Source organism: Neovison vison, chromosome 6, assembly GCF_020171115.1.
Source record: "Neovison vison isolate M4711 chromosome 6, ASM_NN_V1, whole genome shotgun sequence".
Classification (NCBI taxonomy): Eukaryota; Metazoa; Chordata; class Mammalia; order Carnivora; family Mustelidae; genus Neogale; species Neogale vison.
Window position 1 is genome coordinate 220,602,175 of NC_058096.1, and position 15,207 is coordinate 220,617,381.

General features: G+C 50.4%; 1 protein-coding gene across 4 annotated transcripts in view; it reads left to right on the plus strand.

The window, feature by feature from the left end:
• SAFB2 (scaffold attachment factor B2) overlaps nucleotides 1–15,207 on the plus strand; it is a 32,677-nt gene that overhangs the window by 4,089 nt on the left and 13,381 nt on the right. For all 4 annotated transcript variants that reach the window (XM_044254475.1, XM_044254473.1, XM_044254472.1 and 1 more), the window contains exons 3-11: nucleotides 1,523–1,587; nucleotides 1,671–1,874; nucleotides 4,381–4,443; nucleotides 5,279–5,306; nucleotides 6,220–6,730; nucleotides 7,158–7,207; nucleotides 7,738–7,838; nucleotides 12,572–12,721; nucleotides 12,810–12,922. In XM_044254475.1, coding sequence (XP_044110410.1) covers nucleotides 1,523–1,587; nucleotides 1,671–1,874; nucleotides 4,381–4,443; nucleotides 5,279–5,306; nucleotides 6,220–6,730; nucleotides 7,158–7,207; nucleotides 7,738–7,838; nucleotides 12,572–12,721; nucleotides 12,810–12,922 — 1,285 coding nt within the window. The remainder of the gene's footprint in view (nucleotides 1–1,522; nucleotides 1,588–1,670; nucleotides 1,875–4,380; nucleotides 4,444–5,278; nucleotides 5,307–6,219; nucleotides 6,731–7,157; nucleotides 7,208–7,737; nucleotides 7,839–12,571; nucleotides 12,722–12,809; nucleotides 12,923–15,207) is intronic.

The window sequence follows — 15,207 nt, forward strand, 5'->3', positions numbered from 1 at the left end:
TCCTTGGAGTTGGGGTCCGGACCTCTCTGGCAGCGTTTGTCATCCCCCCCCTTTCCTTCAGGGCACTTTGCAGTCTGCGTCTGTGCTGTTGGCGTCCTGGGTACCGCAGACCCTGAAAGTGGGTGCTGCTGCCACGCATGTTGAGAACCGCTTTTAAGAGGTGAACCGAATGCCTGTGTGTCGGGTGCAGCTACTAAGCCTGCTGGTGGTGTGGGGGCCAGTGACGGAGAGGCCACAGTGCCCCCCACAGTAAAGCCACACATCTTGAGTGAGTGTCGCGATGGCACAGAGATCGCGCCAGTGTACACACTGCAGTTCGGGTCTTTATGCAGAGATCGATGCCCCTTTGGTGTGGTTATTCTCGTTTCAGGAGAAAATTGAGAAATTTCAAGAGAAAAGTCTTGTAAAAAATTACAAGAACCATACTTCTAGATACTTTAGAAAACGTAAGAAGTATGCCTATGGAAATAAAATCATCTCTAATGTTATCACCTTGTATTTTAACCCCTGTTGGTGACTGCCTAAGTCGTTCTCGTGTGTGTATTTTATAAATGGTCTTTATCCTTGATTGCATCCATATGTGTATGCGCCTTTTAATGAAAGTGGAACTACTCTCTGTGGTTCCGACCCACCGTGGGCATTTTCCCATATCATTATTCCTTAGAAGTATATATATATTTTTTTTTTTTTTTTAAAGATTTTATTTATTTATTTGACAGACAGAGATCACAAGCAGGCAGACAGGCAGGCAGAGAGAGGGAGAGGAGGAAGCAGGCTCCCTGCAGAGCAGAGAGCCCGATGTGGGACTCGATCCCAGGACCCTGAGATCATGACCTGAGCCGAAGGCAGTGGCTTAACCCACTGAGCCACCCAGGCGCCCAGAAGTATATATATATTTTTTTAAGATTTTGTTTATTTATTTGACAGAGAGATCACAAGGAGGCAGAGAGGCAGGCAGAGAGGAGGAAGCAGGCTCCCCGCTGAGCAGAGAGCCCGATGCGGGGCTTGATCCCAGGACCCCAAGATCACAACCTGAGCAGAAGGCAGAGGCTTAACCCATTGAGCCACCCAGGCACCCCCATAATTTTTTTTTTTAAGTTGTAAAACGTTGTCTGGTGGGCCACCGTGTTTTGCCTGCTTGCTGCTGTTGACAGTTGGGGGTGGGTCATTCTTCCCGGCAGGCGCTGTCCTTCGTGCTCTTCTGTCGCACAGCATCCCTGGTCACTCCCACCCGCCGCTGGGAGCATCCCCGAGTTGTGACGCCAGAAACGTTCCCAGTCGTCACCAGATTCCCCTCCACTTCCCCTATTGAGGACAGCTGGTGGCCCACACATGAACACACTGGAGTGATTTGAACATTTGGGCTGTATACAGTTTCTAGATAGATGGGTTACGTTTTTGGTTTGGTCTCAGACATTTTAGCGCATGCCCTTAACTGGGGGGATTTCAAGAAAAAAAGTTACGCACGTTTTGTAGGCCAGAACCTGAGTATTAGCTGATTAAAAAATTATTTTGTCATCAGGACAAAAGATGGAGGAAGAAGGTACAGAAGACAACGGCCTGGAAGAAGATTCCAGAGACGGGCAGGTATGGGGCGTCCACGGCCGAGGCGCTAGCAGGAGCTCCGTGACCAGCCGCCCCGTCGCTGACGCCGTGCGTTCTCTTGGCAGGAGGATGCGGACGCAGGGTCCGACAGCTTGCAGAGCCTCGGCGTGATGGATGTGGGTGTGTGGGAAGAGAGCGAAGTTGAGAATCGCAGTGCTCCCGGCTTTGGGGAGGACGGCGCTGACAGCATTCTCGGTTCCCTTTGTGACAGCAAAGAATACGTGGCGGCCCGACGGCGAGAGCTCCCGGCGCAGCTCCCAGAGCACGCTGTAGGTGACTTGATGACATGGGGGAAGGTGGCGGCGGCCCTGGGGCTCCGCGGTGCTCCCGGGCTGCCGCTGGCGGATGGGTAGCACAGCACCCCGGTCAGCGGTCACCGTAAACACAGGGTACCTGTCTCGGGCCTCGTGGTAAATGATGTCTGTTTAAACAGCCTGCAAGTCCGGTGTTAGCTGGCGCCTAACTTTTCCACGGGCCTGAGGAGTCGTTTGATACAAGGGCGAGAGGCCCTTCCTCAACATGAGTCGGAAAAGGCTGACATTGTTGGTAAAAGTATTTTCCTTTGGAAAACAGGAAACCAAAAACAATTCGTCATGTCAGCATTTGGGTCTTCCTGTTGTTTTTTTTCTGTTTTAAGGGACGCCTGGGTGGCGCAGTTGGTTGGACGACTGCCTTCGGCTCAGGGCGTGATCCTGGAGTCCCGGGATCGAGTCCCACATCAGGCTCCCAGCTCCATGGGGAGTCTGCTTCGCTCTCTGACCTTCTCCCCTCTCATGCTCTCTCTCACTGTCTCTCTCTCTCTTAAATAAATAAAATCTTTAAAAAAAAAAAAAAAAAGATTTTATTTGTTTACTTATTTTATTTATTTGAGAGATCACAAGTAGGCAGAGAGGGGGCCAAGTAGGCTTCCCACTGAGCAGAGAGCCCGATGCGGGGCTCGATTCCAGGACCCTGGGATCACGACCTGAGCCGAAGGCAGAGGCATTAATCCACTGAGCCACCCAGGCGCCCCTTCTTGTTGGTCTTTTTAGGATGTGCTCTAGGCACAAGGTTAGATGGTTATGTTAAAAGACATGAGTGAGGGGGGCACCTGGGTGGCTCAGATGGTTAAGCCTCTGCCTTCAGCTCAGGTCATGATCTCAGGGTCCTGGGATCCGGCCCCCGCATCGGGCTCCCTGCTCAGCAGGGAGGCTGCTTCTCCCACTCCCACTCCCCCTGCTTGTGTTCCCTCTCTCACTGTCAATCTCTCTGTCAAATAAATAAAATCTTTACAAAAAAAAAAAAAAAGACATGAGCGAGGGAAAGTGCTCATGCCCTCGAAAGCACCCCTCCCGTGGGGAAGAGAAACCACTCTTAACATTCCTGTATATAAAGGAGGACTTGAATTCTATTAACAATGTTACTTTCTCGAGCTTTCGCTTCATTTGGTGAGGAATTCTGTGGCCATCCTAAAACTGATTGCCATTTTAATCCTACTACCTTGGTGCATTCAGCCTCTTAGTTTCCTTGATATTTTTTGTGTTTGGGTCAGGTTTTCTATTCTCACTGTTCTTTTTTTCTTTTTCTTTTCTTTCTTTTTTTCTTTTTTTTAAGTGGGAGGGGAAGAAAAAGTGCTCTGGGACTGGACTTTACACGTTACAGGTCAGAAGTCACAAACACCACTGCCCCTCAGCCTAGGGTGACGATGAGTAACTGACCTGCTGGCCTTGGCCTCTCTTGGTACAATCCTCCTGTGTGTTAATTATTTCCAGAGCGCGGGCTTGGTTTCTTACGCCTTGGTTAATCGAAGTATCCAGGTCATGAGCTTCAAACCTGTAAAAGGAAAAAAAAAACATTTGGGAGGGCATAGTTTTTGTATTTCACTTTAAGAAGTAAAAAGCTCTCAGGGCACCTGGATGGCTCAGTGGGTTAATCCTCTGCCTTCGGCTCAGGTCCAGATCCCAAGGTCCTGGGATCAAGCCCCGCATTGGGCTCTCCGCCCAGCAGAGAGCCTGCTTCCTCCTCTTTCTCTGCCTGCCTCTCTACCTACTTGTGACCTGTCTCTGCCAAAGAAATAAATAAAATCTTTATTAAAAAAAAGAAAAGAAGAAGAAGTAAAAAGCTCTCAAACAGTGACGTGTAAGATAGTAGTTCAGTTAAATGTTTTAAATAAGGCGCAGTAGGTAAAAGTTCCTGGTTATTGTTACTTTTTTTTTTTTTTTTTTTAAGATTTATTTATTTGTTTGACAGAGATCTCAAGTAGGCAGCCAGGCAGGCAGGGGTGGGTTGGAGCAGGCTCCCCGCAGAGCAGAGAGCCTGATGTGGGGCTCGATCCCAGGACCCTGGGATCATGACCTGAGCCGAAAGCAGAGCCTTAACCCACTGAGCCACCCAGGCGTCCTCCCCAGTTATTGTTACTTTTAAAAGTATTGTTAGCAGGTGAAATCAGGGAAGTGTGAAGGTTTTCATTTTCCTTCTGAGCTCTGCTCCGGAAATGGTGTCCGGGTTGCATGTGTGGACCGCCAACAAACAGACGCTGCCTGGGAATGGAGTGTGCGTGTTCCTGGGCCGGTGCCAACCGAGCACCTGCTGTCTGGGAGATCCGCTCAGAGGTTCGGTGCCGCCCGGCCCTGGAGCTGGCGGGGAGGCCACCAGAAACCCGACAGCAGCGGACTTAGAGGGGGCAGTGGGCGCTTGAGGGGAGTGGACACGTAGGCCGCTCAGGAACCGGTGAAGTGTCGGGCCGGCCCTCACAGCTCTGTCTCCACTAAGTGGTTCTCTGTTTCTGTCTTTCAGGTGGATGGGGAGGGCTTCGAGAACACTTTGGACGCGTCGTCACTGGACTTCAAAGTACCTCCGGTAAGTGATTTTCCTGGTGTTACAGGGCCGGAGACGCGACGCAAGTGCTTGCTTTTCCTTGGGGGGAGAGGGCGTGTGTTCGTGTAAGGAGGGTGCGTTCAGTGCTCATGCTGAGCCGAGTGCCCGGGGTGAGAGGTCAAGCCAAACAAGTAGTCTCAACTGTTTGCATCCTAGTGGGGATGGAGTTCATAATTAGGAAGGAGAAGTTCTTCCAGGGATAAGTTGAAGGGGTTGGGCTGTAAACGCTCCCAGAGGAAGCCCTACCCAAACTGAGGTCCCATCGGTGGGCCAGGAGGGAGACTGGCTGAATGTAGGCCTGGAGGCCACCGATGCGGGTAGGCCTGACTGCCCGAGTCTGTGGGTCAGGGAGAGGATTTGGCCCATTGTCTTAAGTTCAGTGGGCAGTCGGGAAGGTTTTGAGAGAGGTGAACAGATGGTTTTGTTGACAGGTTCCAGTTATAAATCACAGCTTACTTGGGGAGAAATAGAGCTTTCTCAGATCTGGTATGACATATGAGCAGTCGCTGTCTGTGTGACCTCTCGCTGTGGCTGTCTTTGCTCTCTCCAGAGGCTGCTAGGTCAGCCTAGTTGGGGCTGGGGCTACCAGACCCTCCAGGGAGAACGGAAGAAGCCGAGCGTCACTGCTGCCTACCTGGCTGTGCCAGGGAGAGGGCAACAAAATGGGCTTCTCACCGAATCCTCCCAGAACGGAATAGGGTCATTTTGAGTGGAAAAAGTTGATTCACATGTGATTGAAGCTATGTCTGCCAGGGAAATATATTTGCTCAGTTTTTAAGTGCCTTGTGGATTTCTTTCTCTTTTCTTTTTAAAACAGGATATTGAAGAAGCGCTCTTGGAGCCAGGTACTGATAAGAGAAACACGACAGTTAATGGTTTGAAAGTTTTCCCGCTCTTGTTTTCAATCTATCTATATATTCTAAGCTGTGTATGGTCGCGTAAATGATTTTAATGGTGGACAATCCAGATCGTACAAGGATCAGAGATTGGAAACCCAGGCGTATCACCAGATCTGTGGAAGTGCCCTTCTGGTTTCTGGAGGTCGAATATATTGGGTGAGATGTAGTGATTATCTTCATCTCTCTCACCGCTTAGAGGGGCATTTAAGTAATTCCCCCGGTGATTCTTCCATGTGTTTCTACACATGAAACAGATCTTGTGATATTTTGCTGCAGTCTTTTTGATTAATACAGTTAAGGCAGGATAAAGCGGTTGTCAGGGCACACATAACCCGAGAAGTGACTGGATTCCAGAAGAGGAAACAGAGTCTCTTCAGGAAAATTTCCAATGTGTTATTCCCCTTCTGGACTGCGTTTATCTCCCGCCGTCAGAAGAGTTTCTGGTTTGCGTATCGGACTGTTCCGTTAAAAGAAGTCAGAAGAAGCTTTGGAAATTGAGCTGTCATCGAATGGTGATCGCATTTGGTTCGGCACCTTGGACACTGGGAAACTAAGTCTGAAGACCCACACTTGAACAAAAACACGAGGAAGACTGTCGAGAAGCAGCCACGTGGTTGTAGGTGTTTGAATCTGTGGGGGCCTTTTCTCTTCCATGTAGCGTAGCGGCTTACTGTAGCAGTCGGTTGGAGCGCAGGTAGTGTAACCGGTGTAACTTTGTGTACCCGCGGGTTTTCCAATCTCTGTGTAGCTAGCGGTTCTCTTCGTGTTAGTGTGGCAGCCGTGCCAGTTCCGCATTTGTGATTGCTTTATTTCCCTGGTAATTAAACCTTGTGCCATTCTATTCCTGTTAAATCCGTAGAAAATGAGAAAATACTCGACATTTTGGGGGAAACTTGTAAATCTGAGCCAGTAAAAGAAGAAGGTTCCGAGCTGGAGCAGCCCTTGGCACAGGATACAAGTAGCGTGGGGCCAGACAGAAAGCTTGCGGAGGAAGAGGACCTTTTTGGCAGCGGCCACCCGGAGGAGGGTGACTTAGATTTGGCCAGCGAGTCAACAGCGCAAGCTCAGGCGAGCAGGGCAGACACCCTGTTAGCGGTAGTGAAAAGGGAGCCCGTGGAGCAGCCAGGCGGTGGCGCGCGGACGGACTGTGAGCCTGTAGGGCTAGAGCAGCCGGTTGAGCAGAGTAGTAAAGCCTCCGAGCGCACGGAAGCCTCTAGCGAGGAGGCCGCGGAAGCGCCCCCGGAAGCCTCAAGCCCAGACCCCAGAGATAGCAAAGAAGACGTGAAGAAGTTTGCTTTTGAAGCTTGTAATGAAGTCCCTCCGGCTCCTAAAGAGTCCTCAGCCAGTGAGGGCGCTGATCAGAAAATGAGGTTTGTTTTTTCTCAGTTTTAGACCAGACGCTATCTCCTTTCCATTGGTCATTTAATGACACACATAAGCTGTTTTTTCTGCAATTGGCCAGCCAGACTGATGCAGTCGTAGCTTACTTCTGAACCATGTTTTATTTCTCGTTGTGTATTTTTTAATGGGTGAATCTATTCCCTTTCTTTTTCCCAACCTACTATGGTTGTGTTCTTAAATTGTTAACTGCTATCTTCAGCTAAATGCAATTGACTTTTAAGAATCTGACATCGTATTTTGGGGGTCAGATTTCCTAGAGAAGCTTGCAAAGGTGTCTTAAGATTTTATTTCAGACTAATTTTCTGGTAGGTATTCAGTTTTTAGCACATACCATACTTTTAATTTAGTTCTCTCTCCTTTTGTTCCCATGTGAGTAACATTCACTTTTGTCTCTAGCTCTTTTAAGGAAGAAAAAGATATAAAGCCAATCATTAAAGATGAAAAAGGTATGATTCAACTTACGTGGCAGGGAGCCGACTATGGATCCCTTATTTGGGGAGGGAGGGGCCTGCAGGAACCCACACTGGGGATCCGATGGTTGGTTTCATTGAGGATTACTGGAAGTAACCCATCTACCAGTATCTTGAGAGACTAGATTGAAATGTTGGTGAGCTTCTGTGGTTTATGTCTCTGTTGTGCTCGTCCTTTATGGGATAGTGAAAATCCCAGTGCGTCACATCCTAGTACAGACCCGTTCTGTCCGTTAGAATAACAGAACAGAGTCGCAGAAACTGCCACCCCAGTTGAGTATTGGTCACCAAAATTCGTTTCTGTTTGTAACGGACGGGGACCTGAGGATTCCTCAAGTAAGGGGCCGGTCTCTGCAACCCGTAGTTTTGTCTTCTGTCCTGTAAATGCTCAGACCAGGGGAGCTGAGATGGGGTAGTTGGGGTTCAGGAGCGGGCTGCGTGCTGAGGCAGGTCATGCTTCCCGCTCGGCCTGGAGGCCAAGCCTGAACCCTTCCCTCCTGCGGCAGGTCGCACCAGCAGCAGCTCTGGCCGGAACCTGTGGGTCAGCGGGCTGTCCTCCACGACTCGAGCGACAGATCTGAAGAGCCTCTTCAACAAGTACGGGAAGGTACGTGCCCCTGGCACCCCGCAGCCCGGCCTCCGCATGGCGCCCAGTGACGAACGCAGGACTTCGGAGCGTTCTTTCTTCTGTCGTTGGTTTTTTTGGTCTTTTCAGTGTGTGTTGCTGTGTTTTTGTTGTTGTTGTTGTTTTCACAAGTAGGCAGAGAGGCAGGCGGCGGGTAGGGGAAGCAAGCTCCTCCCCAAGCAGAAAGCCCAATGCGGGGCTCGATCCGAGGACCTTGAGATCATGACCTGAGCCGAAGGCAGAGGCTTTAACCCACTGAGCCACCCAGGCGCCCTGACAGTGTGTGTATTTTTTAAAGCATAGAAAACAAAACCACAAGGGAAAAGAAGCCCACCTGGTTTTGGGTAGTGAGCCTCGTTTCCTTGCGGAGAGTCGGTAATAGCAGGTAGTTGACTGTGTCACAGAAAATGTGTGTAAATCGTTACAGTCTGAACGTTCTTGTGGTTCATTCCCATTGCTCGTAAAGAAACTGCTCTTTTTTTGGCCCATACAAAACTTAAAGAATTGGTTTTTAATATATCAGTATTTTCACGCCTATAGTTCGAGAACAGGAACATAATAGTGGTTTAAAAATAAATCAAGGAATACATGGTCCGCAGGGGTGGAAAGAAAATTAATACCACTCAGAAGCCTCTCAGGGACTCGAGGACTTCGAACGCCAATTTGCACTGTCCTGGAGTTTGTGAAACAGTCGCCCCTTCAGCCGGGAGCTCCGCGCTGGTCTGGTGGTGCCCCTTGGCCAGGAGGAGCTATAGGGAGCCCAGGCGGAGCTTGGCAGGGTGTCCTGGCTGCCCGGGGGGGGTTCTCAGCCCAAGTCTGTGTCCCCGAGTAGGAGCTGGTGAGTGCGTTCGTGATTTAAGTGGACAGGACCCAGAAGAAGCATTCGTGAGGTGAATTTTTCTTGACGGCGGATGTCTTTCGGAAAGGCTCACGACTGAGAAGCCGCCACCCGTCCTCAGTTTGCCTGCCTTCTTGGTTGGGGCAGCAGTCACGAGTGAGGGCGCTGTCCTCGTTCTTACGGGCTGCTGGAGACATGACCTCGGTAAACACAGCGAGTTCCGGGGACTCATGTAGGAATGTCCCAGCCTGCCGCCAGGGTGCGGGAGGGAGGCCGAGTTTAGTGGGGGGTCTTGCGTTCACCGCTCCTTGGGGTGCAGGAGCGCACGGAGCCCGGCACTGGACTAAAGCTGCGGGACTTGGGCCCTGTGATGGGACGCGTCTGGAACTCGACTGAACTGCTCAAAGGCTGCTGTGATGGCCGAGCGCGAGGCAAGGGGGCACAGGGACAGGGGAGGTGGTCTTGGATTCTGCGCTCAGGGCCATTGGAGGTGATGTCCTTGCAAGGATAAATAGTTTGATGGGAAGGTCAGGTGACCCCGTCATTGGCTCAGCTGCCTGATCTTGAAGAGAGAGGGAAGAAAGGGAAGCTTCCTAAGAGGAGTGACATTGATGTCCCTCTAGGGAGTATCTGTCCCCTTTGGCCATGTATGGGGTGCTCTGGACAGAGGGGGGCTTTCTTCGGGGAAGCCGGCTCCGCCATATCTGCAAGTGGGAACATGGACACTGGGGTCTGCCAGGACCGTAGCAGGGATGAGCACCCCATCCCACCCCCGGTCATCTCGCGGTTGGGGACCCTGAGGTCCCGAGAGAGGAGGGGCCTTTCTCACGTTGACCTGTGGCTTTACAGGTGGTCAGAGCCAGACCTACTAGGGCTCGTGTGTCCTGATGCACAGCTCCGTACCTGGCATAGGTGCTGGCCCTACCTTCAGTTCTCTCGCACGCCCTGCAGGAACATTGACATTTAACTCGAGTGTCCGTGTAGTGGGGCTTCCGGCTGCCATCTGGCTCCCTGTCTCCTCCCTGTTCTGTTTCTTGGATCTCTTGCTCCTCTGTATCTGCTGCCTCTTGCACGGAGTATTTTTTATGCTTTGTCGTTTTTTGGCTGAACTAGTATGTGTAAGTAGTGTTGCTGCGTCCTGGTTTCTTGAGGTGTGAAGTTAGCTAGCTTATTTGGGTTTTTTTGTGTTTTTTGATGGGGACTTAGCTCTTAACTGCTTTTGCCATACCCCGTAGGTTTTGCTGTGTTACATGCTTCTTTTTCATCTGTCTCAGGGTATTTTTTGTCTTTTGGTTTCTTCCTTGAGCAGTTGGTTGAACGAGAGCATTTTTCTTTGGTGGCTGCATTTAGGAATTCTGTTACTAGACTCTGTGCAGTCTCTCCTTCAGTGATTTTCCAGTCCTTGGGGGTGGGGGGACCCACGAACCTGGGGACAGTGCACCGCCCTCCTACCCTCCCAGCCTTTGTGGTGGTTTCAGCGCTGCGTAAATTCGGGTTAATAGACAACGTAGCATGTTTTTGGCTCATTGACAGGTGGGGTGGTTGGTTGGGTTTTGGTGTATTTGTGTCTTTGGTTTTTGAGGGGGGTCTTTTTGTCTTGTTTGCTTTAAACAATTATCTTTTAAGGAGTTACGTAAATAAGACAAATCACAGGCTTTTAGTTACCTCCGTGTTTACCTTTCAGGGTGCTCTTTTTTCCCTCTTGTTGATACCCAAGTTCCCTTTAGGTATTTTTTTTTCCTCCCTCTTTTTTTTTTTTAAAGATTTTTTTGTTTATTTGACAGAGATCACAAGTAGACAGAGAGGCAGGCAGAGAGAGAGAGAGGGAAGCAGACTCCCCGCCCAGCAGAGAACCCGATGCAGGACTCGATCCCAGGACCCTGAGATCATGACCCGAGCTGAAGGCAGAGGCTTTAACCCACTGAGCCACCCAGGCGCCCTTTTTTCTCCCTCTTTAAACCTTTCTTACAATACAGGGTTGCCCGGGATGAATTCCTGCTGCCTTTGTAGGTCTGAAAATGTCATTCTTTTGCTTCCACTTTGAAAGCTGTTCTTGCTCCTGCAGAATTCAGGGTTGGTTGGTGGTTTCTTGTCCTCCCTCCTCCTGGTTCCTGTTGTCTAACTGGCTCTGGGTCTCACCTTTGCTCCCTAGGGCATAGGTGTCTTTCTTGTCTGGCTTACCTGGCAGGTTCTCTTTATCACCGCTCTGGAGCAGATTGCACCGCCCATATGCTGTGGTTTCATCCAGGAAGGTTTTCCTGTGCTGCTTGGCTTTTGGCGACACCACAGGTGGTCTGACAGCCCACTGATGCTCTGGTGGTTTCGGTTTGTTTTCCGTCTTTTTTCTTCCAGTTCTTTTCAAGTAGCTTCTGTCGCTACGTCTTCAATTCCTCATCCTTTTTTCTGCAGTGTCCGCTGTCCGTCCCATCGCATGTACGTTCATCTCCAAAATCTTGGGTTGGGTGTTTTTAAATATCTTCTCTGTGTTTGCTTAACATGCTCAGTAGTTTCTCCAACTTCTTGAACACTTAAGATGCAGCTAAAATAACTTTAATATCACTGTTTACTAATTCTGTTGTTGGAGCGCACTCTGGATCTCTGTTTATTGGTTGGTTCTCTTTGTTAGAGTCATTTTCTTATTTCTTGGCTGCCTAGTGGTTTTTGATCGGACACCAGACGTTGTGATGTGCATGTTGTATTCTAGTTACTCGCGTGTCCCTGTCAGTGTTCTTAAGCTTTTGCTGGGACACGGTTCAGTTACTTGTTCCTCCCCAAGGCTGGCTGTTAGGCATCGTTAGATCAGAGCAGCCTTAGTTTGGGGCTAGCTCTGTCCACTTCTGGGGCAGGATCCTCCTGAGATCTTAGCCTAAAGCTCCATGAATTGCAAGCTTTTCCTTTCCATTCTGGCTCACTCCGGAAGAAGTGAACTCTATGAGTCTCTGAGCCTGCGGGGCTGTTTGCTCGCCCAGGTGGCGTTCTCCCTGGCCTCTCACGTGCGTGCTGCTTAGGGGCTCCATGAGCTCTCTGGGGCTGCCTTTATGCAGCACTGCCTCTCCAGGACTGTGTCCTGCTGCCTCGATTTCTTCAGATGCTGCTATGCTCAGCTCCCGGATACCACCTCCCCTGCTCACCTCCTGTCCTCCCCCCGCCCCCACGCAACCGGGAACCTCTAGGAAGTAAGTGGGGGCAACCATGCAGCTTGGTGTGTGTGTGTGTCCCCACCCCTGGGTCACCGTCCTGTGTGGCCTGGTATATGGTGTTTGAAAACCCCGGGGGCCTCCATTTCTCCAGTTTGCAAGGTTTTTTTCAGGCAGCAGGGGTGGGTAAATGCTTGGTGCGCCAACCTGTCTGGGAGTCGAAGTCCAGCTGGAGAAAATGATCCAAGTGGGAAGGACTTTTGATTAATTTTTTTAAGATTTTATTTATTTATTTGACAGACCGAGATCACAAGTAGGCAGAGAAGCAGGCGGTTGGGGGTGGCGGGGAGCAGGCTCCCTGCCGAGCAGAGAGCCCGATGCGGGGCTCGATCCCAGGACCTGGGATCGTGACCCAAGCCAAAGGCAGAGGCTTTAACCCACTGAGCCATTCAGGCGCCCCAGACTTTGGATTAATTAATGAATTGTGGTTGGTGAAGTTTTAAATGTCTTTAGCTTTCCGTGTTCGTTTTTTGTCACTCTGAAGGCTGATCTTGTTTCAAAAGCACATGTATTTTGATAGGATGAGGTAGAACCACTTCAATAACTAATTACGGCGAACCAACCATTTGTGGAGAAGTAAAACCTATTGAAAAGAATTCTGGTGATCAGTTAACTGCTAGTTATTTTTGACAAATCATGTGGTGATTTATATGGAAGAATACGTGTCCTCTCTCACGAAGGTTGTCGGGGCCAAAGTGGTGACAAACGCCCGCAGTCCTGGAGCTCGGTGCTATGGCTTTGTCACCATGTCGACATCTGACGAAGCCACCAAGTGCATCAGCCATCTCCACAGAACGGAGCTGCACGGAAGGATGATCTCCGTAGAGAAGGTGAGGCGACTCGCCTGCTGTAAGCCACCGAGCTCATGAGCGAGGGGACCCGGACCGTGGGCCATTTCTAACCCATGTTGTATTTTAGGCCAAAAACGAACCGGCTGGGAAAAAGCTGTCTGACAGGAAAGAGTGTGAAGTGAAGAAGGAAAAATTATCTAGTGCTGACAGACACCATCCTGTGGAGATCAAAATGGAAAAGTAAAGTGATTATTTAAAACCTTTCTCTTTCTGTCGGGTCGTGGGGAGGGGCTGGTCAGGAAGAGGGCAGGTGGCAGCCCCAGGGTCACTGCAGAGGCAAGCACGTGTCCTCCTCGCCACAGGCAGCCTCGCTGGCTTCTCACGTATGTATCACATCTGCGCATCTCGCCACCACTTCCACGGCCAGGTTTCAGTAAGGGTCCCTGCGCAGTCCCCTGGACCTCTCCAAACTGTCATTATAAGGAGCCTTAGTAAGTGTTTACGTCCAAATGACTCCGTGGGCTTTTGAAAGAAAATAACACACCCGAAAGGAAAGAATAGTAATTTTACTTCACTCCGTGTTCTGGGTCCTTGCACGACCCTCCCAGCGTGGAATCGTTTCCTGATGCAGACTGGGGTTCTGCAGTCCTCGCTTTTTATATCAGGAACTAACCTGATCTGGTGGTGAAAAGAACGACGTTGAGCTAGTAGTTTGTGCGGTGTCTAGCATTGCCAAGTTTTGCTGTGTTTCCGTCAAAACCGAAGCCTCCCGGGGTACCTGTGAGTTTTCTGTGGCCCCCGGGGGGCACCTTGGCCCGGAACTTTGCGATCGGTGGGTCTGAGACGGCGTCTGTAAAGGATGGAAATCGGGACTGGTCTTTCCAGAGCAGGCCCTGCTTGATAATCATTTTCTCAGAGTCGTCGGTCTGTCTTCTGGGGCAGGTAGGTTTTGGTGATGCTACTGATGGTGTAATTCTCAGGGCTGAGTACAGTGAGTTCACACTGTGAGGACCACTTACTCCTTCTCCCGGGCCACTCTCTCTAAAGACCAAGCCCTGTGCTGAGAATCGGTCCGTCTCACTGACTCCGCTGGCCGTTGTTTCTTGTGTTAAGAAAGCGTATAGGTGAGTGCACGTGTGGACTTCACTGACACTCCTAAGTGTACAGCTCCCGTTTTGAAAGGTTTAGTTGCTGGTCTTCATGCCAAAGGAGAGTCCTCAGGCCGGTGAGCAATGATGTCGGATTAAGCCTTTGTATATTTACAAGTGAGACCTGTCTCAGACGTGTTCCGTCTGCTGCCCTGAAAACCCCGCTGTGCTTGCAGACTACCCGTAGCTGCGCAGACTTGTTCAGAGTTCTCGTGTTTTGGGATGCATTTTCTTCATTGGTTTTCTGACCCACATGGTGAGACGTGTTTTCAGGAGAGAAAGGACTGGGGTAAAAGCTCACCTGCATCACGTGCTCTGCTGCATCCCTGGAAGGGTCCTACGTCGCAGGAGGAACAGGCTCCGGAAAGGGAAGTGCCCGGCTGAAGGGCACCGAGCCCAGCTAGTGAGGAGCAAGGCCAGGATTCAGTCTGGGCTGGCCGCCCCCAGTGCGGGGGCACAGAACCAGCTGATGAACTTGGGATCAACTGGCTTCAAGTGGTCTGATTAGGAGGTTGAGTAATTCAAAATACGTTTGAACAATAGTTCTTTCTTCTAGTAAACCTTTTTTAATCTTTTCTTTCGCTTGAAGAATTTCAAGATTCAGGAACACCTGGGTGACTCAGTCGGTTAGGTGTCTGCCTTGAGGTGGGGTCATGATCCCAGAGTCCTGGGATTGAGCCCTGCAGTGGGCCTCTTGCTTGTCGGGGAGCCTGCTTCTGCCTCTGTCTGCTGCTCCCCCTACTTGTGTGTGGATGCAGTCTCTGACAGATAAATACATAAAATCTTCAAAAAAAATTTTTTTTGTAGGTGCAATAGTCCGTAGTAGTAGTGAAATTGAAAGACTTTTCCAACCAAGTGGCTGGTCCTCCCCGGGTTGGATGAGTGATTTCCATGTGGTTGCTATTTGGAAAGTCCAGGCAAATGTCAAGTGTAATCCCACTACCTGAGGGTGGCCCTCTTCCGTGTGTATTCTTCCAGCCTTTTCTCCTGCTCATGTTTGTATTTTAGAAATTACTGTTTAACGTGGTGTCCAGAGAAGTTCCTTTGTGTCTGGGATGTGTCATGTGACTACAGACAGGCAGGGGGTCTCCTTGAAGAAAGAGGGCGCCCCCCCCCCCCAAATAGCAGCAGATGCACATCAGATGTGACTTGTTATGGCTTTACTTGGAACTGTGTGGTCCCCAGAAGCCATCTCTGTCCCATTAGAAGGGACATGGACTCCTGTAGCCGTTGGGGGGAAGCAGATGCACGGGTATTACCCGTGACAAAGCCTAGGGGAGAGGTGCTGTAGTGCAGCAAGCCCAGTGCCGTCCCCGTGCCGTCCCAGCCTCGCTGAGCCTCAGCCCAGGCCTGGAACCCAGTGATCGACCGCAAAGG